Genomic DNA, 24,066 nt, shown 5'->3' on the forward strand with positions numbered 1-24,066 from the left:
GAAATGTAATTTTTGCTGTTTTTTTCTGCACTTTTGGAATTCCGAGCACCTGAGCAACGCACTGATAACGAATACACTTCTTGGATCAGAGAGCCTGCCTTCCTGATGCTTTTCAGAAAGAATCATCATCAGGCTCTGTTTTCTCTGCAAATCACTACATTCTTTCCGGGCAGTTTATCCAAGGATGGAAACAAGTAGCCAAGGAGCATTGTATACGTAACTAGTCTGTTGTCATAGTGTTGATTTTTTTTTTTTTAAAGTAAGTTGGCCAGAGTAAATCCCTTCTACGAGACTGTTACTGAGCCAACATCAGTGTCTTTACAGTTGCGTGACCTGAATTGGTGTGTGTGGGTGTGTGGGTGAAACATCTGGGCTGTAAGTGGCTTTCTCTCACTCCCACACTTTTCGTCTGCTTAGATCCCCCAAATCACAGCCATAGCCTTGAATGCGTTGGCAGGATTCTGGGATTTTTACCTGGTGGAAAAGACAGATTTACACGTCGTATTAGTCGAGAGCAAACATTTGCACAGAGAGGAATTGCGAGTGTGGTAGTGTTACAGCATAAAAAAAACACAGACAAAAAGACACAGGGCAAATAATATCTCTTTATATCAGAGCTAGAGCGATTGGTTTGTATCAGTGTTGAAGGGTCGGAGCTTTTCTATGGTTTTGAACATGCAGTTTTGTATGACAAATATAGAGGAAGTGTAGAACCACAGCAAAGCGGCAGCGAATGTCACACTGCTGATTAGTGCATCTTAGAGAATCCGTTATAAATCACAGTTATTAAAAAATAATAATAAATTGTACATCAGGATGGTCCCAGTTAGCCCAGAAATCTCACAACCCTGGCACCTCTGCTTACAGGCTCAGCACTACTAACAGGAGCTGTAAATATCGCTCCGGTGGGGTTAACCTTCTGCCCCAGTGGGTTTTTAGGAAAGGACAGTCTGATACAGTGACAGGCTGCCAGCCCTTAGGGCCAGTGTGTCTGTGATGAACACATCTACACATCTCTCTCTCTCTCTCTCTCTCTCTCTCTCTCTCTCTCCCTCTTTCTCTTTTTCTCCTGTCACTGTCCATCTCGCTCTGGCAGTACAGCAGAGAAGTGAGTGGTGACACTTGGCCGCTTGAGCGGTGTGCAGACTCTCCTCCCTTGCTCCGTGGCGTGGAAATGAATGCAGGCACGCCTGTGCTTCTAATTGACATTGTAATTGGCAGATTTGAATGCTGCTGTTAGATGGCTAATTAATTTATCTCACCGCTGTCATTAAGGTTAAAGCACCATCTGATCTCCCTGAATACACTTTGCATACATCTGCATGCCTATTATTTTCAGTTACACACTTACATACAACTTTTATATAATGTGGATTTGGAGGCAAATCTTATGTTAATGATGTGTGCGTCTTTAATGATCTCATCAGTAATCCGTGGCATTAATGAGGATATGATGCTAAAGTACATATTTTGCATGTTTTATATTTGATTAGGATTTAAACAGGTCATAAATGTAAATATTACTTTTACAGAACAGGTTTATATATATATATATATATATATATATATATATATATATATATATATATATATATATATATATATATATATATATAAATCTTATTTGAATTTCCAAGCCACATGATGTGAATTAGCACTTTTGTCAATAAAAAAACGAACTTTCTTTTCTTGATCTTTATATCTCAGTCTGTAGGTTATGCTCTCTTTCATTGCTGTTAAAAACACTCCATTAGATTGTTCTTAAAATTTGAGTAAAGGCAATCAGGCCCTCTTTCTCTGAATATTTAAAACATGGGGCATGTAAAATTTATGCCTAATTTGAATACTTATTAGTCGCCTGATCTCTGTGGCAGCTTTGCGTTTCTTCAAGAGAGATTCATCAGCACCTCATCCTCATGTTTCTCTCTGTCTCTCTCTCTCTCTCTCTCTGTCTATATATATATATATATATATATATATATATATATATATATATATATATGTATGTGTGTGTGTGTGTGTGTAGTGTGTGTGTGTGTGTGTATATATATATTGCACTCTCTCTGTGTGTGTGTTAAGGTGGTGTATTGTTTGGTGCTAAGCAATTCTTGTTGGTTGTGTGTTGAGCGTGGTGTCCGCAGCTGTCCCCCTGCGTGTAACTTAAGCCGCATGTTTTCAGCCTTGCTGCTGTTTCAGGCTTCCTCCTGGACAGCTCAAACACACTCGCTCCGCTGCCTCTGGTTTTCAGCAGAAAAAAAACTTTGCCTATAAAATACCATTTATCCACCTGAAAAGCAGTCACGGATTAGACGACATCATCTTTGTTGTGCCAAGCATTTGATTATTGATGTTAATTTTCACTGCTAAGCTTGCCTTACTACTGTATCATCTTATTCAAAGAGCAGCCGTATTTATCCATGCAGAGCAGGTGACAAAATTGATTTGCTTAATCTATGCAAAGGAGGATGGCGATATTGTCAGAAAAATGAATGAAAATTTTGCAAAAAAAAAAAAAAGTGTCACCTTTAAACATTCTACGGGATCAGGGTTATTATTTTGGAATGCTGTCTCCATTAATATAATTAATGTTGTTTATATTTTAATCAGATGAAATATAAGACAGGCAGAAATAAATTCGTGCAAGGAACAAAATGTGTAATGGGGAAGAAAAAAGGTGTTTTAATGACTGTGAATGACGGAGAGGTGATGAGGCTTGAGCCGCAGAGTGTGTGAATTAAGAAGGCTCTTGTGGGTATATTAGCTATGCAGAACACACCTTGAATTGCATTTGTTGGGTCAGACCAATTCTTTTATTTATTGCGAGGATCTCCACAGATCTGGGCAGGAGTCCTCAATGCTCCTTTGAAAGTACGGAGCATTTATGCAGGGAAAATGATAAAACATTTATTACTAGAGAGAAGGTAATATGCATAATTTATGCTGTTTTTAGCACAATCATTAGTGATATTCATGATAGATTTTTTTTTCTTTCCTTGCGTCTGCTCCCCTCTGCTTTTCATATCTAATAGATGCCGGTGAAATTAATTTAATATCTTTCATTTATTTGTCTGTTAAAATTGAGGCTTAAGACGTCTAGAGCATTTGAGTTCAACTCTCTGGCCACAATAATTGTGCTCTGGGAATGACACCACTAAATGTTTCAAATGTCACAAAAATAATTGAATATCATATGTTTGATTAAAAAAAGAGAGAAAAAATAAGTATGTGTCATGTGTGTGGGTTTTTTTTTCCTCTTTAAGAAGCTTCACAGGCAAATTTTATTTAGCTTCAGTTAAGGACGAAGACTATTGTACCGTTCGTCACGGGTTGGTACCATGTGATTTGTTACACTCCCCCCTCCTCTCCTCGTCTCCAAGACCCAATTTTAATTTTGCATGATTAGCTGTGCGTCATTAAGCAACTTCATTCAGTCGAGACACAGCGTAAAACTCTGACGACAGGGGATATTTTAGGAGACTCAGTGCACACGGACGAGGTCGAAAAACACACGTGGTTTACTACACATTTATATGTTCATATATTTTGTCAAAAGATTTGTTTCAAAATTATGATCCCTTCAAAATGATGCCTTCAGTTTGTGAATAGTCCATATTTATTCTGTGTGATAATATTCAGTTAATTTACGTTCAGTTAAACGTAAAAAAAAAAACCCTCTGAAACAAATAAAAAGAAAAAGAAAATGACCCAACACCCCTGGTTTAAGCACAGAGACGAGCATCTCTTTGTATTGCTTCATTTACACAATGAATGCATAATTTCTTCTGCATCTCTCTCCCCCTCCCCCATTAAATGCTTTAATTTGCAGACGGGGACTGGGGCTTGATAATGGAATTATTATTATTATTATTTTTTTTTTACAAAAAAAAAGGGGATTGTAACTAGAGCCTTAACCGGTGCCTCTTAATCACTTCTAGGTATTAAGTCATGATGCAGGAGTCGGCCAGTGAGACAATAAGCAACAGTTCAATGAGTCAAAATGGAATGAGCACCCTAAGCAGCCAATTAGATGCTGGCAGTAGAGATGGAAGATCAAGCGGTGACACAAGCAGTGAAGTAAGCACAGTCGAGCTGCTGCATCTGCAACAACAGCAGGTAAGTTGTGTTTCTCGCTCTCAGGGCTTCGAGTCTCACTCACACGCAGGCAGAGTGGCTCTTAACTCCATCTCTGTGGAAATTTATACATGGACTGGACAGGATTTTGGACTTTGCTGCACTGTAGTGTGTTTTGTGTCATTTTGTTGATTACTGATTTGTTGTTTCTGTGCTTGTGTGGTTTTTAGGGTGGTATTATTGTGCTGTAATGTTTTGTAGCAGTTTTGCCCGTACTGTACTGAGTACGTTTGTGAGGGTTGCGCAAATTTTTCTGCAGTTTTCAGACGTTTATTGGTTTTATTTGTATTTACTTGCCCGGGTGAATGGCACGCTGCATCCGAGGCCATGCGTGTGTGTCAGGGAGAAGGAGGGGGAGTGAGGCGCAGAATAAGCGAGCATCTATACATGCCTGGATTTTGGCTTTTCCAGCAGAGGGCATCCTAAGTCGACAGAGCCAGCGGAGACTTTTTAGACGAGGCCTCTTTTTGTGGTGTCTTGCACTTACAGTGCTGCTGCTGCTACTACTTATACACAAACACTTGTTTTATATACAAAACTTTACGAAGAAGTGCTTCGAGTTGGAGTTTTAATTTTAGAAATAAGTAGTGTGTGATGAGGAATAGGTATTAGGTGAGAGGTGTGTGTGTGTGTGTGTGTGTGTGTGTGTGTGTGTGTGAGAGAGAGAGAGAGAGAGAGAGAGAGAGAGAGAGAGAGAGAGAGAGACCACAGTGGGCTGGTTTGGATGTCAGCGTATCAGGAGAGTGCTGCTGAAGCTCCATTCACTGACTGATGGCTTTGACAGCTCACCAAAAGCTCAGTGCTGGGGGTCAGGCTGAACTGCCAGAAAGGTTTAGGGCAGTGTGTGTGTGTGTGTGTGTGTGTGTGTGTGTGTGTGTGCGTGCGCGCATAATTTCCTTCGTCTAATTTTTATCCCATTTTCTGTTTTTACGTTCTGTACTCACCACTTTTTCATATTTTGGAATATTTTATAAAAAATAACTTGCGTTGTAAAATAGTTGATAGATTATCCATGTTTTTATGTTTATGTGTAATTTATGTGAGTGTGTGAAGCATTGTTGCAGAATGAAGTCCTATAGGGATGTGTGGGCCCCTTGGTAGCCTCCTACACACACACACACACACACACACACACACACACACACACACACACACACACGCACACACTCCAGCTGGTGATTACAACAGCACCCCGACACCATGGCCTCTCCTCCCATTCATCATCGCAGCGCCCGTCTCTCTCTCTCTGTCTACATTTCTGTCTCTCCCTCCACACACGTCTGATTGGGGTCAGCCCCCTCTTTCTCATTACTGTCCTCTGTTTTAACCTGCACGCACGCACACACACACACACACACACACACACACACACACACACACACACACTGCAGCATGTGTGCATTTAGTTTCAAACATTAATAGCTTAACATAACACCATATGACTGTATTGGATTTATGATGAAATTTAATAATAATAATAATAATAATTATTATTATTATTATTATTATTATTATTATTATTATTATTATTATAGTGATGTTTCAGACAGCTGGAGTGAACAACACAAAAGTTGACGAAGTGGACAATTTTTGCTGTGCATTAAAATGAGCGCTGCAGCTAACAGGCCTCCAGAGGGTTTTTAAAGAGAGGCCAGGTGCTGTTAACTTCACACACTTCCTGCGCCCAGCTCAGCCTTTCTGTTAGCTCTTTCACACACACCTGAGTGAGTCAGGCAATACCTACACATTTCATATCATTACCAAGCTCTTTATTAGTGTCCTTTGGTGTGTGTGTGTGTGTGTGTGTGTGTGTGTGTGTGTGTGTGTGTGTGTGTAATCCAGTTCAGAGTACTGAATATGAAGTAGTGTGTGTATTTAGTTTCAAACATTTAAAACTTTGGATAAAAATAAATTATTTCTCAATTTGGATTTTTGACACTGAAAATAATTTTTTATTATTATTATTAGTGTTATGTGTGCTGCAGTGAAGCATGAACTGAACGTTTATGGTTGTAATAACATTGTAATTCTCGAGTCCTCTGCCATCATCCAAAACTTTGCTGTCTTGAGTATCACAACCAACTTTGGAACCTTTTACTTAATTTGATTTTCTCAGCGCAGAAGATTGCTTTGTGTTTGCTGTTGTGTTTTTCTGTATAAAAATATCTAATATTAATTCTGTGGCATAATGTATTATTGAAAGTATTTTATTTATTATTACTGTTAATGGTGTCTCTAGTGTATCTTATTCTGGATGGAAATGAGAAGTAGGCTTGTGATATTTTCTGAATTGAATTTTTAGAAACGGCCCCATGTTGCAATGAGAATAATAAAAAATGTCTGGCACAGTTCATAATTATTGATTATAAGCCAGCGTTGAATAGCTGTTTTAATGTATGGTAATGATAATGTGGATACATGAAGACTTTACATTGATCTGAAGATCCATACAGTAATGTATTGTAATGGAGCTGTTAGGCGATTACTTTGATCTACAATGCATGCGTTTTATTGCACAGATTGATGGCTTAGGGAGAATTATGCTTTAACTTAATTGGTGGGCTTCCTTGTTGGAGAGCCACAGCTCTGCTCTGGGCGCCATCAGAGTCAGAGACCTCCTGGTCTCGTTTACGATGTACAGGAGCAGCAGCCAAACTCAACCGTCCAGTTAGTCTTTTTCATTTCAGAGCAAACCCTGCTTCCTCTCACTTTCTGTCTGCTGTATTAATCCCAGTTGTGCTCAGGATGACTATTAAACCCGAGTCTCTGTTCTTTGTCCAGCTCTGGAGCAGACTGAGACTGTTTGCTAAAGTTGTGTTTGTCTTTATGAAGGCCATATCCAGATGCAGAGGACACAGTGCTTTTTTTTTTTTATTATTTTTTGTTTTGTTTTGTTTTTTTAATTCCATGCCCACAGCGATTGTTATACCATGGCGCCTGTAAGTCAGTGGCCCAGTGTAAAAGTGACAGCAATTAACCCGACATTTTAGCTTGAGGAGAATTTAAGATGAGATATATGACAGCCGATGTCAGCCATTTTTATTCTTCTCCAGGTTTAAGAGCAAATGAAATTGGAGGTTGGAGCATCACGGCTAAGGAAAGCCACTTGGGAGGTGGTGTTGGGGGGCTACTGGGTTGAGGAGGGGTGCGTGAGTGAAAATGAAGGCGCCAACTATTAATAGAAGTGTTTCATATTTGCAGCACTGACTTTAACCTTTTCTTTAGTTTTGTCTCCACTTTAATTATCTCCTCTGGTTTGTCACTATGTCCACAATTTTGCTTTGATTTTGCACCAGACTGGACCACTCTTATTTAGAAAAGCAACCATCATTGTCGCATAACAGATTTGCTCAGGCTTTATTGAGTACATTGTGTTGTAGTGGGGAGAGATGGGGGTCTCTGGGGCTCGGGCGTCTGTCATTCAGGAGGAAAGTAAGGTGAAGGCAGCACACGGGCGTTCTCCACGCCTCTGTCTCCATCACCCTCCTCATTCTGGGAGCCGTCCACAGGGAGCAAAGAGTGCAACATCTCCAGGCTGGGTGATGACGGCCTCCACCGCTCATCAACCAAATAAAAGGCCCTGTGATGCAAATAGCGCTTTGCCCTTGAGCATAATTTAAAGAGATAATCACCCCTGGAGTCTCGGCCGTGCCGAAAGGCTGGGCGAGGTGACTCTCTCATTTACACTCCAGCACCGAAGCTCATTAGCTTTATCACACTGGCCCAAGCCTGCACCACTTCAGATTGTAAATAACACACACACACACACACACGGGGACATATACCAGCATATTCACCTTCTCAAAAAAGGCAAGAGTAAATCTCAGATCAAAGGAAAAATAAAATGACGAGCAAGGCCTTTTCCAGAGAGTATATTTCGTTTTTCATTTGCTGGGCTGGCCCTCCATATAAGTGCTCATGGCTCACATGATGTATTTATGATGCTCTCCACTTCGTTGTTAACATTTCACTATCTTCAGATGGTCCCTTCTGTATGGTACATTGAAGGTTGACATATAGAGTCATCGTTCTCCAGGCACAGTAAGATATAGGACAGTGAATGACAGCGTTGCACGCGTTTGCTCCCCTCCCTAGACATCACTGCACGTTATTTTATTATCACGTGCACATCATATGCACACATGCTCATGCACATTCACTTTTTCCAGTGCTCTGGCCACAAACCTGGAGTGGTCATCTGTGTTTAAAGTATATTGCATGGAATTTACAGTGCAGCCTCTGTAGTAACTCCATTTCACATCGGGTTCTCCTGAGACCCTGTGAAATGTCAAGCTGCAGTTCTGAACGAGACGTGGAAGGAGGGACAGGATGAGAAAGAGAGCGAGAGAGAGTGGGAGGAAAAAGACAGAGCACGAGATAGAGTCAGAGTGAAATCTGCTGGAAACAAACACTTACTCCCATTTTATGCTTGAGCAGCTCTGTGCCATTGTGACGGAGAGCAGTGCAGGTCAAAGACAATCACAGGTGCAAAACACACACACACACACACACACACAAACACACAAAATCACCCCTGTGTGTAGTGACTGTGTAAAAGATAAGAGCTTCAGCTAGTGCTTTTTTTCTGCAGATTTATATATATATATATATATATATATATATATATATATATATATATGGGTTTAGCGTGCAGCTCCTACGCCCTATGACTGGTTATGTGACCCTCTGGGTTATATTTAGTGATTAGGGTTAATCTCGGTGGGTAAATAAAACTCAAACAGGCAGCCCAGGTCAAGATCAATGACCACTTCTCAACTCATTTCCTTTTATGCCTTCTAACTGCCCTGCCTGGGGAAATTAATGACACAGGATCTATAGAGCCTTAACGGCCGAGGCTGCTGTCTGCCCTCAGTCGCTGAGCAGTTATACACTGACCCATCCCATTAAAGAAACGTCTTAAAGGAGCAGCGCTTCATCCGCACACTCGCATGGTGGAGCTCGCGCCTGAAGCACATCATTTGGAACTTTTGGCTTTTTTTTTTTTTCTTCTTCTTCTTTTCCAGGTGGAAGGCCTCCCACACTTGTGCACACATTAGAGTAATGCGAAAAATAACGCACTGGGTCCCTGCAGGAAGAGGGGTTATTCTGAACGAGTTTTTTCTTCAGGTCTTTGACAGCCTGCAACACTGCTATCCATTTAACAGAGCTTAAAAAAACCATATATGCATATGGCAAGCGTCTTAAGCTGACAACCAAGAGGCAGGATTTGCTAGATTTGCTAGAAGGCAGCTTTGGAGCCTTGTGAATTTAACAAGCATGTCTAGTATTACAGTTTTTCTGTGCTTCAGCCATGAATAGTAACAAATCAGCCTGTGAAACGCCTGCCCAGGGATGTTTGTGTGTGCGTTTTCCTTCTGACAAATATTAAAATGATGTAAATCTGGTTAAGGAGATGGGAGGGCAGGGATGCTGGAAGTTTATTCCTCATTCTTCCTTTCATCTTCCTTCTCTCTCTCTCTCTCTCTCTCTCTCTCTCACACACACACACACACACACACTTTCCTCTTTTCACTGTTTACTATGCACCACATTGCCAGTTGTTGCCGCTTCACACTTGAATATTTCAATTACATATTGTGGAAGGAGAGAACGAACGTGTTTCTGTATATGTGTGTGTGTGTGTGTGTGTGTGTGTGTGTGTGTGTGCATATGTGTGTGTTCAGCTCAGCTCACAGCCCACTGATCCCAGACAGTGAATACATATGTAAGAGAACCTCTCAGCTTGCACCTCTTTGGGGCTTTTGAACAAATGTGGTAAATAAGCCTGGCTTCACCTCACAAATACACAAGAGGCTTTTCAAACACACGCATGTGTCACTTAGCCAGCGATTTCGCTCTTTCTCTGTGGGTGTTTTGTGGTAAGGGCTCATAGGGCTGTTTTTGAAGTGGGGTTGGTACTCATTTGCGTCTTCTTTAGTGCTGTCACTATGGACAGGACATCTTTATCCTCAGTAATAAAGTAGTCTCTCTCTCTCTCACACACACACACACACACACACACACACACACACACACACACACACACACACACACAGAGTCAAGCCTACTGTATGCCCTAACCCTCTTGCCTTCCACTGTGCCACTGTACCAGCACACTGAGTGTGTGTGTGTGTGTGTGTGTGTGTGTGTGTGTGTGTGTGTGTGTGTGTGTGTGTGTGTGTGTGTGTGTGTGTGTTATGTGATAAGGAAACATTGTCATCATCTGCACTGCATGTATTAATGCTGTATGTGATGCTTCATGCTTGACTTGAAGCTAAGCTGATATTGGTTTCACGCTTGAGTCTTCCAGTGCCCGCTCCGTTTCAATTGAAATGTGATTGTTATTGCAGAGTATTTACCAGAATTTATTTGATGTATGTTCCCACGCAATGAATTTGCCTGCTAGGCCGTATTGCACTTGTGCATAAATTTTGGCCTTTTTCTCCTCAGAAATTATTCCAAATTGAACCAATCATAACACATTTGGAAGAGTACACGTTCTTATTCTAAGTTGCTAAAATATAAAATAACCCTAAACACATGATTTTAGACTGTAGCCAATACAAGCATAATTACACTTTTGTCCTCATTTAAATTTGCAAACGAGTACTAGTTATCTCACCAAACCACTCACTGCTAGTAAAGTAGCTTGCAAATAAGATTTCTGTGTCGGAGTCTTGATTTACTGTTATATTCTAAACAATTGATTTAATAATAGCCAAATCTATTAAAATATACCATAACAACTAATTTTATACACATTACTAACGTTACCTGTATTAGCTGGATAGATTCTTTGCCACATGGGCTTGGTGGCTAAGATAGATTCAATAGATTATAATAGATTCAAAACCTTGGACTCTTTCGTGTGAAATCATAATGTTGCAGACATTAGATGGGAGAAGAATGTGACTTTTGCATAATGGCTAGACAATATGACAATGTAATATCAATAACATGATATTTACATTTTATCAGTACCATTTTCTGAGATGTTTTGCCTATCACCTTATCTTTATATATCATATTGTGTTTTGGGTTTTTTTTTTATAACAATTACAAAATCGTACTGGAAGCAGCTTATCTGATGTTAAAATATTCAGTTGAATATAGAATTAAAACTAAACCCTAAAATTATAATGTTCATTTTTTTCAGAATGTTCTTTTATTCCTTTTCAGTGTTAAATAATTTATTTTTATCAATATTAAATAAAATATCATCAAACTCAGTGCTTCTAAATTATTGTTTTGCTGGCAGTTGGTTAGCAACCCAGTACATCATGATACGTATTATGTATCGTCAAAATATCTTTTAAGTGTTTTGATGAAATTTTTGGAATATCACCTGCACTTATTTTCTGCCAAAAAAAAGGATTTTTGGTCCAAACACCAAATTAGCTATGTAAAAATCAGCCACACAGTAGAAGTCAACTATTGTACGATAAGTAACTAAAAGTCATGTTTTGAGTACAGATGTAGAAGAAAATTCAATTCACACTACCTTGAGACTTGACTTACACGTTGTAGGATGTATAAAAATGAATCAACACCACAGAACCAAACATTGGAGGTCAACTGTGATTTCACTAATTCATATATCTCTGTATTGGACAGTACCAGTTGTAGACATGTAATAATGACTCGTCTGTCCTTTGACCATCACTGATGAAGGTGAAATGCTTCACTCAGCGGCTTTTATACTCTCCCATACCTGCACTCAGTGGCCGCATTATGAATAATGTGTCATTTCTTTTTGATGGAGATTGTAGTCAAAGGGTTTTTTTATTATTATTTTTTTTATTAAGCAGTATAATTGTGCTGTTCTTGTCAGGAGTGCTTTGGAAGGAGTGATCATGCTTTTGGCACATTTATCAAAGTACAGAAAAAGAAAAAGATGTGGAGGGGGAAAAAAGAAAAAATGAAAGCGGGTTGCTTCTCATATGGGCAGACTAAGTGAACGACACAGTGATAAATTTTCTTGTTAGGAGAAATTACATCCACTAACTTGAGCTACTTCAGCATGAAATTGAAAAAGAAGCATTTCTTCTGAATTTCCATTCTTGATTCAATGAAAGATGTAGATTAGCTCTTGGGGTGGAGTTGGGGGATGAGTGGGCAGCTTGGAGGAACGAAAGTGAAAGAGTATGACTTTATTCACGCTACGTTCCTCTTGAGCATTACACGGGACAGCCGTTGTTTACAGAGGCAGTTGAAGGCTGATTACATCCTTTACAAACGCCTTTTGGGGAACAGCGTGAACACGTATGTTTGTCTGCAAGTGCATGTAAGCACATGGATGCACTGGATACATCTTAATCAGTGTGTACACAATCACCTGCCTTGCCATTTTCTATATATCTCGCTGTGTGTATGAAGCAGCACTGATTGATAAACGCTGCATGTCAGTTTGGGAGATAACTGTATCTCCTTCAACTCTCTGGAAAGGTCAGGCATGTGCTGTAATCAGATTGCTCACAAGACAAGCACACAGATCACAAGTGTGCGCATGGTGTGTGCTAAACTGTACTCCACAGCCTTGTAAGTAGCTAAGCCAGCACTGACGGAGATGCATTGGCCCTCCAGCGCCTAGATGCAGTGCTATTAACTCCGCTGATCTTTGGTGGAGCCGTGCGCTCATTCAGATGGACTAGAGAAATCCATCACTCTGGCTGGATGATCCAGCGGCTCGCTGCGGTCTAATGATAGGCTCGCGCTCAGGTAAATGGACTGAAAACAATAGTTTGTCTTCACCTGGAGTGCAGACAAGATCAGCTCGTTCATGTACTGTATTTGTTGAACTCTATCTCATTTCATGCTGGTCATTTTTTTTCCCCCCAGCGCACCAAGAGTGATAAAGTTGCAGCGTGTTTTGCTCTCCTGTGCAGAGCTGAGCACATATTTCTTCAGTAAGGGGACGCGCGCAATAACTTTTGACGTATTTGGGGAGCTCACCTACCGCATTGCTCACTGAGGTCAGAGGCACGGTAATTAAGGTTAAGGTATTTACATCTGAGGGCAGGGAGCCACTTGATCGACCCCTTCGGGTAACAGTGTACAAGCAGTGCTTCAGTCGTACCGACACAGACACACGCTATTGACCCACAGATTGAGTGTCTCCATGTGTGTGGCTTGGCCATGATCACATACGCACAGGCACACACATACACATCGCTTCCCCTGCGCACACGTACACACAAATGTTTCATTTTAAAGAGATAGCGAGAGACGTTGTGTTGATAAATGAAGCATAGCTCAATATGTCGAATCACTGTTAATTGCCATCGGGGGGATGGCCAACGTGCATGTGTCTTGAGTTTTTCTTTTCAAGTTCAAACAAATTGATATATTAAAGAAGAATGAACACCTCAGCATGATGTTTGTGTGTACAACAAACAGTGAGTGTTTCTCACAGCAGTCATGGTAATGGTACAGACACAAAGAGCAAACTCTTCTTTAGTTGATGCTGGTTTAAGATTGGCGGCTTCTCCCCATGCCACAGCGCGTCTGCTCTTCGCCTCTGGCCGTATACTTTGGTGTGAGCGAACCGCTTAACAAGCCCTTGTCAATAAAGACAAGACAGAAACGGAGAACCTCAGAAAACAGCTTCATCCAACTCATGGAACCCATTGGTCACCGAGCGAATGAAGACAGCACACTTTGCTTTTTCCACTGGCCTCTCTTTAAATGAAGTGCAGAGTGCTTTCTGTCTCCCTTTAATGCAACATTTATTAAGAGGTATTCATCCAACTGTGTGGCGTTCATCGGCATGGAACTGTGAAAAGAGATGGATCATAATCACTTGAAGGGCAAACAGAGCGGATCAAGTGCACACTAGGATGAAGGGGAAGTGGGTGTCGCCGGCTCACTTCTTCTTCCTCTGTCTATTGCCCCCTCTTTTTTTCTTTCTGCCTTGCTCTTATTCTTGCACACATGTTGATGGTGTAAGTGAAAAGCTTTGCTCTCTCTTGCTGCTTTTTTTTTCCTTCTTCTTTCCAGCAGATATAGCAGATAGCCAGGCTCTCAGTTGTGGCTGTGTAAAGGACTTCTCTTAGAGGAGGCAGATAAAAGAGCTGTGAATGGCCCTGTGCGTCACCTTATCTAAACCCCAGTGCTATACAACTGTTGAAAGTGAGAGCTTTACTAAAGCCAGTCAAAGTGCACGGGGGATAAATTGAATTTCATAAGTGAGAGAGACACACTGAGACAATGTTCCCAGAGAGAGTGTGAGACAGACTCTAGTGGGCTCACATATACAGTAAGTAAAACTGGCCAAGATTACAGTATATAACAGCGAATGAGTCTGAGTGTTTTGCTAGTAATTAACAGCAGTTTTGGTGACTGGGAGGCCAGGGGTCTCTTTCCACCATCCTGCACTATTTGTTGCTGTATTTCTATGGGTTACAGATGTTGTTTTGAGTACAGGGCCCCTACAGCCTAATTCTCTCCACAGGTTGCTGGCAATACTGTAAACTATTATGCGTGCTCCATCACATACGTGTGGTGCGGATTTGCAAGAGCCATCCATAACAGTGTCTGCATGAAGCGGGAAGTGTATGAATGTTTGTGGTTGCAGTGAACGATGGAAGCTCATTCTGTTTAGCCTGTTATTGCTGGCAACGCTTCCGCAATGAGAGCCTGCTGGAGTCACACACGCGTGCGCGCGCGCACACACACACACACACACACACACAAAACTGCTGGCACAGAGACACATGCGCGCATGCACGCACACGCGCACACACACACACACACCAATGGGTTGAACAGACCCATGTTTTGTCTTCTCACACTTGGAAAAATAAGTGTGAGGTTACACAATGAGGCAGTCTTTTTTTCCTCCCCACTTTGTCTCTCCCTCCCTTCCTCCTCTAAATGCACTGCTTCCTGGGGTAGAAATGACTGAATTCATCTCCAATTCACCAGGGAGGACTGTGCTATGCCTCTCTGTTTACAGTGGCAGAAAGTTAATATAAATTTTCATCAGAAGGGGAAGTTTACACATATGATTCTATTTGTCCTTCATTATTAGCACCTGAGTCTGGGCTGAGGAAGCATAATTGTCTACAGACGCAGGCCAAATAGATGCAAGGGAAAGGCAAATAAGCACACCCCAAAATAATTTTATGGTTGTGTGTTACAATCCCTCTCCCTGGGATCCTTAATCTAGAAAATCAATAAACAAGTAGAGAGAAAGACAGTCTGAGAGAGAGAGAGAGAGAGAGAGAGAGAGAGAGATCTGAGAGCATAGAGTGAGGGGGAATACATAAATAAGAAATGGAGGCATTGAAGGAGAAAGTGGAAGATTGGGGAGGTAAAAAAAAAAAGAAAGGAATAGAGTGAGAGACAGAAAGAAGGAAGAAAAGTAGTAGCAGCAGCCAGAGAAACACACAGAAGCCCATTGTTCTGCTGGTTAGCTCCCGCTCCGGCCCACAGTCGAGGCAGATTCTCCATGGACCGGCCCGTGCACCGCACACTCTGTTGATTTATTGAGTCATACATAAAAATGCTCATTATCCCCACATCCTTTTCTCTTGTCTGGGAAGCGTGACATTCAGCTGGAGAAAAACATGCTGAAAAACAGCCTGATTTCCACAAGCGCTCTGATATCTATTCTCTCTCTCTCTCTCTCTCTCTCTCTCTCTCTCTCTCTCTCCTCATATTTCTCACTTGTATTTTTGTTTCCCTGTCCCTCCAGAGGCAATAGCTCAGTTAGCACACCGTTATTGGTCAGACAGTAGACTTCAGGATGCAGTGGAGAGCATTAAAGCTTATAGTCAGCGGCGGCTCTCTCAGGTGTTTATTCCAGCTCTGCCTCCATGATGGGCGGGATGCTCTTAATCAGCCAATAAAACACTAAGGACCTTTTTCATTGCCCAGAAGTACCAGGCAAAAACTAAAACTGTGCCACCAAAAACTAAAACTGTGCTTTTTCATGGGCGGTTTCACAATCACGCTGGTCTTTTTAAATAACATCAACTAACTCCTGCAACTACATCCAGTATATAGGCTGGAGTTTCTTATACCTTATTTTACAGGGACACACCAGCCCTAAGGGCGGCACGGTGGTGTAGTGGTTAGCGCTGTCGCCTCACAGCAAGAAGGTCCTGGGTTCGAGCCCCGGGGCCGGCGAGGGCCTTTCTGTGCGGAGTTTGCATGTTCTCCCCGTGTCCGCGTGGGTTTCCTCCGGGTGCTCCGGTTTCCCCCACAGTCCAAAGACATGCAGGTTAGGTTAACTGGTGACTCTAAATTGACCGTAGGTGTGAGTGTGAATGGTTGTCTGTGTCTATGTGTCAGCCCTGTGATGACCTGGCGACTTGTCCAGGGTGTACCCCGCCTCTCGCCCGTAGTCAGCTGGGGTAGGCTCCAGCTTGCCTGCGACCCTGTAGATCAGGATAAAGCGGCTAGAGATAATGAGATGAGATGAGATGAGACACCAGCCCTACCTACAGCACTAATGTGTCTCATAAGTTCTTCTAAATATGTTTGTCAGAGTCAAATGCAGGCTCAGTTTTGAGCTTGTGGTCATTTCATTTTAATTCTACTTTAATTGTTAAACTTAGATTTTACTGGTTAGAACTGCACTTTTTAGCGTCAACTAGGTTTTACTTTGGGACATATACAGTACAGTATAAAGTTATCTAAGAGGAAGTTACATGTTTTTTGTAAACTAAGTGTCTCCAACAGGATCCTTTGTCCGTCAGAAATGTCCTCTCTGGAAAACACTCCCCATATGATGAGGTTGTAAATTATTTATTAAGAAAATATTTGTCTCTTCTGAAGCAGAATGCTCTGTTGTTGCACAGTAAAAAACAGGACTTGAAACAGATGTGAGACATACTTGCAAGCAGATCTTCACATGCGGTTGAAATGTGAGTCCGTCAAAAAGTGTCCTTTCCGGAAAATCACAAGGATCGTCTCCACTTCAGTTGTTGTTACAGTTACCACCATGTACAAACAAAGCTGCACAGAACATGAAAATTTGTACTTAAAATCACATACATTTCAACAGTTTTTCACTTTGTATATCTTACTCTTGTGGGTTATAAGAAAGTGGATCAGTTTTAGAAATGCACTATATGCTGTCTGCTCACCACAAGTAAGACGCCCAGTATCCTGAGTATGTAGCTCTGAAATTCTGCACAATGTCCATCTCAAAAGGTAATTTTTGGCAGCAGAGAAACACAAAAATCTGAGGTTTGATTTCTGGACTATTGTGGACCCTGATTGTGAAACAGCCCTCCCTCATATAGTTTACTGTTGATTAGTTAAATGTTCATCAAGTCACACAATGTGCAATGAGTACTGAATCATAAAAGAGGAACACAAAAACTAAAAAGTCTGTTTAGTTGGTGCTGATGGTGCTGTTGCGCAAAGAAAAATAATATTGTGCGGCTTTATTTCTGAACCTGCACAAACATTTCAGTTTAATTTATCCAGAAAAGACACAGTACAGTGTTGTTACTCTACAAACGCAACATGAACAAACAACTTTTTGTTTTCCGATAATGTCAATAGCCTGAATGAAATTTAAAAAGCTTTCAGCAATGAGCCTTTTCTTCAGTCATTTTACTGCAGCAAATATAACCTGGTTAACAATGGACAAAGGAACAACATTATTCCAAACATGTCTTCCACATTGGAGTAACTGTAGAGTCGATACTGTTGTCACTATAATCTTGTCAGATTAGTTGGTGGAAATTAATTTGGTTGAAAATGAGCTTGAACTACAGTGGTGCTTGAAAGTTTGTGAACCCTTTAGAATTTTCTATATTTCTGCATAAATATGACCTAAAACATCATCAGGTTTTCACACAAGTCCTAAAAGTAGATAAAGAGAACCCAGTTAAACAAATGAGACAAAAATATTATACTTGGTCATTTATTTATTGAGGAAAATGATCCAATATTACATATCTGTGAGTGGCAAAAGTATGTGAACCTTTGCTTTCAGTATCTGGTGTGACCCCCTTGTGCAGCAATAACTGCAACTAAACATTTGCGGTAACTGTTGATCAGTCCTGCACACCGGCTTGGAGGAATTTTAGCCCATTCCTCCGTACAGAACAGCTTCAACTCTGGGATGTTGGTGGGTTTCCTCACATGAACTGCTCGCTTCAGGTCCTTCCACAACATTTCCATTGGATTAAGGTCAGGACTTTGACTTGGCCATTCCAAAACATTCACTTTATTCTTCTTTAACCATTCTTTGGTAGAACGACTTGTGTGCTTAGGGTCGTTGTCTTGCTGCATGACCCACCTTCTCTTGAGATTCAGTTCATGGACAGATGTCCTGACATTTTCCTTTAGAATTTGCTGGTATAATTCAGAATTCATTGCTCCATCAATGATGGCAAGCCGTCCTGGCCCAGATGCAGCAAAACAGGCCCAAATCATGATGCTACCACCACCATGTTTCACAGATGGGATACAGTTCTTATGCTGGAATGCAGCGTTTTCCTTTCTCCAAACATAATACTTCTCATTTAAACCAAAAAGTTCTATTCTGGTCTTATCCATCCACAAAACATTTTTCCAATAGCCTTCTGGCTTGTCCACATGATCTTTAGCAAACTGCAGATGAGCAGCAATTTTCTTTTTGGAGAGCAGTGGCTTTCTCCTTGCAACCCTGCCATGCACACCATTGTTGTTCAGTGTTCTCCTGATGGTGGACTCATGAACATTAACATTAGCCAATGTGAGAGAGGCCTTCAGTTGCTTAGAAGTTACCCTGGGGTCCTTTGTGACCTCGCCGACTATTACACACCTTGCTCTTGGAGTGATGTTTGTTGGTCGACCACTCCTGGGGAGGGTAACAATGGTCTTGAATTTCCTCCATTTGTACACAATCTGTCTGACTGTGGATTGGTGGAGTCCAAACTCTTTAGAGATGGTTTTGTAACCTTTTCCAGCCTGATGAGCATCAACAACACTTTTTCTGAGGTCCTCAGAAATCTCCTTTGTTTGTGCCATGATACACTTCCACAAACATGTGTTGTGAAGATCAGACTTTGATAGATCCCTGTTCTTTAAATAAAACAGGGTGCTCACTCACACCTGATTGTCATCCCATTGATTGAAAACACCTGACTCTAATTTCACCTTCAAATTAACTGCTAATCCTAGAGGTTCACATACTTTTGCCACTCACAGATATGTAATATTGGATCATTTTCCTCAATAAATAAATGACCAAGTATAATATTTTTGTCTCATTTGTTTAACTGGGTTCTCTTTATCTACTTTTAGGACTTGTGTGAAAACCTGATGATGTTTTAGGTCATATTTATGCAGAAATATAGAAAATTCTAAAGGGTTCACAAACTTTCAAGCACCACTGTAAGTTTTGTTGTTTCTGGTTTCAGACATCCATCCATCCATCCATCCATCCATTATCTGTAGCCGCTTATCCTGTCCTACAGGGTCGCAGGCAAGCTGGAGCCTATCCCAGCTGACTACGGGCGAGAGGCGGGGTACACCCTGGACAAGTCGCCAGGTCATCATAGGGCTGACACATTCAGTGCGTTTACATGCACATCCAAATCGAGCTGCTGTCAGTAATCGAGCTAAGGGTCCCAGCAGGGGTGCCAGAGAAATCCAATCCTACATGCACACAAGTTAATCGAGCTATTGTGTGAGGTACATTGTGCACCCGAGCCACAGGTGGCGCTACACGCCCCATCGTGTTGGTACACTTCCAGTTGTCGTCATGAAGAAGAGCTATTCAAGAGTATAAACAAGGTTATCAGCAGTGTTGCCAGATACTGCTGACGTTTTCCAGCCCAAAACATGTTCAAATCCGCCAAAATGCACTTAAAACCGCCCAATCTGGCAACACTGGAAGTTCTGTGTTCACAAGTTCCATGTTCAAGCTGTTAGGCTTGCTCTAACAGACTGTATGGCTACAAACTGTCCTGCGCAGACCACTGTTTTGTAAGACAACTTATTTTGCACAATTGTACATTTTTCTAAAGTCCATTTTTTGCTTACAAAAAAATTTTTTTTTTGCTTACAAAAAATATTTTTCTAAAGTCCATTTTTTTGCTTACAGTTTAACTTATGTCTTAATAAACACACAAAGTTCAATTGTTTTGTTTTTATTGACATTCTTCAGATGTTGGACATCTATATACACACACACACACACACACACACAAATACAGTGACTTGTTTATGTACACAATTCACAGCTATGCAACAGCTGTACAGATGTATTTGGTGATACAGTAAGTGAGCTAAATTTTAACAGTGCAAACAATGCCACAAAAAGAAAAGATTCATGCCGTTGTCATGCCGACCGAGGCTGTTGTGTTTCCCGCTTGTGGTCTCGTCACTTCCGGAAGGGGCAGTGCTGAAGTAAGTAGCTCGAATACGTAGCTCAATAGGGTATACATGCACTAAGTAGCTCGGCAGAAATCGCATAATCTAGGTCATGTAGCTCGATTCCGAGAAATCAAGTTCGGTTCAATTTCAGCCGAATTAAGGTGTATACATGGCATTTTGAATTTCGATTTCAGTCGAGCAACGGCAGAAATTCGATTCTCTCTATGTGCATGTAAACGCACTGATAGACACAGACAACCATTCACACTCACATTCACACCTACGGTCAATTTAGAGTCACCAGTTAACCTAACCTGCATGTCTTTGGACTGTGGGGGAAACCGGAGCACCCGGAGGAAACCCACGTGGACACGGGGAGAACATGCAAACTCTGCACAGAAAGGCCCTCGTTGGCCACAGGGCTCGAACCCGGACCTTCTTGCTGTGAGGCGGCAGTGCTAACCACTTGGTTTCAGACAGTTCTTGTTTTATTCTGTGAAGTAAAAGATAATTCCACTTACAATAATTCCACTCTCTAGAAGCAAAGCCATATCTGCGTCTGTTTCTAGCCCCTTAAATCTCTCAGATATGCCCAGTTCTGAAAATCCACATCAATAGTCAGCCGTCTCTCTTACTCTGTCCACTGCTTTTTGGAACTTTTGGTTGAAAATTGACCATCTCCGCTATTGTTTCCACAAGATATATGGATAGTTATGCTGTATCCATAGACTTATCTCCTACTCCATTGTCTTAGTTATCTATTTTAGTGATGGCCATCAGGATCTAAAGAGAGTTCAGCTAAATTGTTCTTTAAAAAACTGATTAGGGAAACTTTAACAATCTGCTAAACACTGTATTCTGCATATCACTGCTTCAGTGGGCCTTGCATTTCCAAGAATCTACATCACGTTGGATATATTTCTCAAACAAATCAACTAAGTCTGACCCTCAGGAGGTAATTCATCTTTCATGCTATCTCATCCTTGTTTGTATTTTCTTTTAATACCTTTAGTCACAGCTATGGCGTCTGGATCATGCTATTAAAGCATGGTTCAAGTGGTGGTCTGGAGGAATGGCGACGTGTTTGTAATGATGTGCCAAACTGCGTCTGGCTGCTAATGTATTTCATGCTTGTTTTAGATCAGGGAATGGTTCTCACAAAGGTGCATTGTGATGTGTTTTTTATTACTGATGTATTAAGTCTAAACACAGACCATACGAGGAGGGGGGCGATAGCTGACATATGTTTCTTTCGTCTGTCTCTTACTCCCTCTCCGGTGAGCTCTGCTCAGCTATTAATGTAGCTGGGGAGTGCCTGTGTAAACATTCGTGTTTCTCCCTCTGTTTCGCATAATAGTTACCCGTATCGGCTTTCTCCTGACCTCGCTATCTGAAACCAGTTATAGCATATCCATTTGGCTGAAACTTATTTTCATAAGGATCCTGAGCTGGGTGCTTGTGTCCTAGTGTGTGTGTGTGTGTGTGTGTGTGTTGGTGCACAGAATATGTGTGTTTCTTTTTCTCTTGGTCCTCAGAGATGGATATCAACATCAAATATGTTCCTGAGTGCCTTGTTATTTATGTTCGAGCCAGGGATCTTGAGCTCCTAGCTCTGAGGAATGCAGCACATTGTGCTGTTTATACAATGTGTGCATTAATGGATGGGAGCTGGCATTTCTCGCACACAGCAACACATTCTGGGGGTTTGGGCTTTCAGCAAAGTTTTGATGGCTGTCTTACTTTATGCGTCATTGTTCAAGTTCAATAGCAGCTGATATGGCTTTGTGCAGGATTCTGTATGAACCCTAGCCATGGCTTTTGCATCAAGGTCACCTGCAATGGACTTCAGAGCTACAAATGTTTTCTGTGAAGTTCTTAGAACTGAGAACATAATGAATGAAAGATGAATATAAGTCCTCTATTTTGGGGTTTGTAAGTCACGACTTATATAAAATAGCTTAAGCATAAACAATAAAAGACACAAACATGAGTGACAGCAATACTATCTAATCCAGAGTATGTCAGGGTGTGAAAAGAAAATACTGTGATATCTAACAAGGTACTTGTATGGAAACTGCACTGATATGATGACACAGCATCGCCGAGGTTCACTAACAGCTGTAATAATACATCAGGTTAGATGGAATAAAGTATCACTGGTGATAATAAACCACATATTCAGTGACCACACCAACCATCTCTCACTATAAATAAAACAGTTGCAAATATCACACCATTGTCCATACTGGCTTTTATCAGAGCTGACGCACAGGATTATGACATCATCCTGAGATTATGAGCCCAGAAGGCAGCTTTATATTAGTAGGCGGCATTATTTGTATTTTAACATACCCATACTGTCATGTTGGAAAGTATTTTCTCTGTCCTGCATCATTTGCACTGCAGTACAAATGATGTGTTAACCTTCAGTGGTCAGTACAGCCAAAGCAAATGTGCTATTGGTCAGTGATTTGCATGTTCATGTTCTCCAAAATTAAACTTGACACAGGACACGACATGAATTCCATTTAAAAAAAGTGGTTTTACTTGTGAAGTTTTGCTGACAAAAAAAAAAAAAACGAGCATGATTGGCTGTAGGGAGCTGATTGCTCTTTCCTGCACTCAGCACTTTCACTGTTTCTACTGAAGAAGCCATTAAAGTGTGGCACAATCCTGTACCTGTACCTTATTGAATAACTTCTTTGACTTTGTCTGTCTTCACCCAAGGACAGCGAGTCTGTATTGATCCCAGCTCAGATAAACATTTTCCTTCTGCTAATTGTTGTGCTAAGCCCATTAGGCAGCAGATAAAGCTCCACAATCACAATCAACGCTTGGATGGGCGTGAAATCTTGCACAATTTACAATCTCAACCTCAAATCTAAACCAGTAATGACCTGAGACCTGGAGCAAGTTTGGCTGTGGCTTCTAAGTCACTCATGCATCCAGGAGCATCATGAGCACCGTAACTAATCAATCAATTCAACATTAAAATGGACAGACCAGTAAGGATTATGAATCCATGGGGCGGTGATATTTCCAGGCTGGAGAAAAAGCTAGAAATTGGCTATTTGTTAGGCACCAAGACATGCCTTGTTTGTTATTTGTTTGGAGGTTGTAGACAGTGGGTCCACCTGCTTCAGGCTGAAGTGGAGGGGATGTAAAGTACACCAGCAGCCCCTGCCACACCAGTGTCCCTCGAAGCATAAGGCCACATCAGCACGCTGCATCATGTGCATGTGTCTGAGGAGACAGATCGATGCTGTTAGGACCTAGCGCCACTCTGTTGTGTTTGTTTACCGGGGGGCTTCGAGAGCCTGGCTCCTCAGAGCCACAGCCAGACAGACAGTGGCAGCTCCTCGCTCTCTCTTTTCATAATTGATCAGGGGGATGGCTGCCTTCCCAGAGGGTTAAGATGTGGCAACTTTTTTTTTTTCCTCCCCTCCTCTCCTTCTCTTCCTCCCCCCCCCTCCATTCTCCTTCTCCTTCTCTTTCTCCCTCTCCCTGTTTGCTCAGCATCTCAATGCACTAGTTCAAACATTGTTCTCACCAGCTGGCAGAGCAGTGCCATATGCACATCCTGTCAAGGCAGCTGTTGTCATGGATACAGGCAAG

General features: G+C 41.4%; 1 protein-coding gene across 7 annotated transcripts in view; it reads left to right on the forward strand.

Annotated features, from left to right (window-relative positions):
* foxp2 (forkhead box P2) overlaps positions 1 to 24,066 on the forward strand; it is a 114,450-nt gene that overhangs the window by 35,789 nt on the left and 54,595 nt on the right. For 5 of the 7 annotated variants that reach the window (XM_060903196.1, XM_060903193.1, XM_060903198.1 and 2 more), the window contains one exon: positions 3,936 to 4,113. The exons of the other annotated variants lie outside the window; for them this stretch is intronic. In XM_060903196.1, coding sequence (XP_060759179.1) covers positions 3,946 to 4,113 — 168 coding nt within the window. In that variant the 5' untranslated portion in view covers positions 3,936 to 3,945. The remainder of the gene's footprint in view (positions 1 to 3,935; positions 4,114 to 24,066) is intronic. 7 annotated transcript variants of the gene reach the window in all.

This window comes from Neoarius graeffei, chromosome 21 (genome assembly GCF_027579695.1).
Source record: "Neoarius graeffei isolate fNeoGra1 chromosome 21, fNeoGra1.pri, whole genome shotgun sequence".
In the NCBI taxonomy this organism is placed as follows: domain Eukaryota; kingdom Metazoa; phylum Chordata; class Actinopteri; order Siluriformes; family Ariidae; genus Neoarius; species Neoarius graeffei.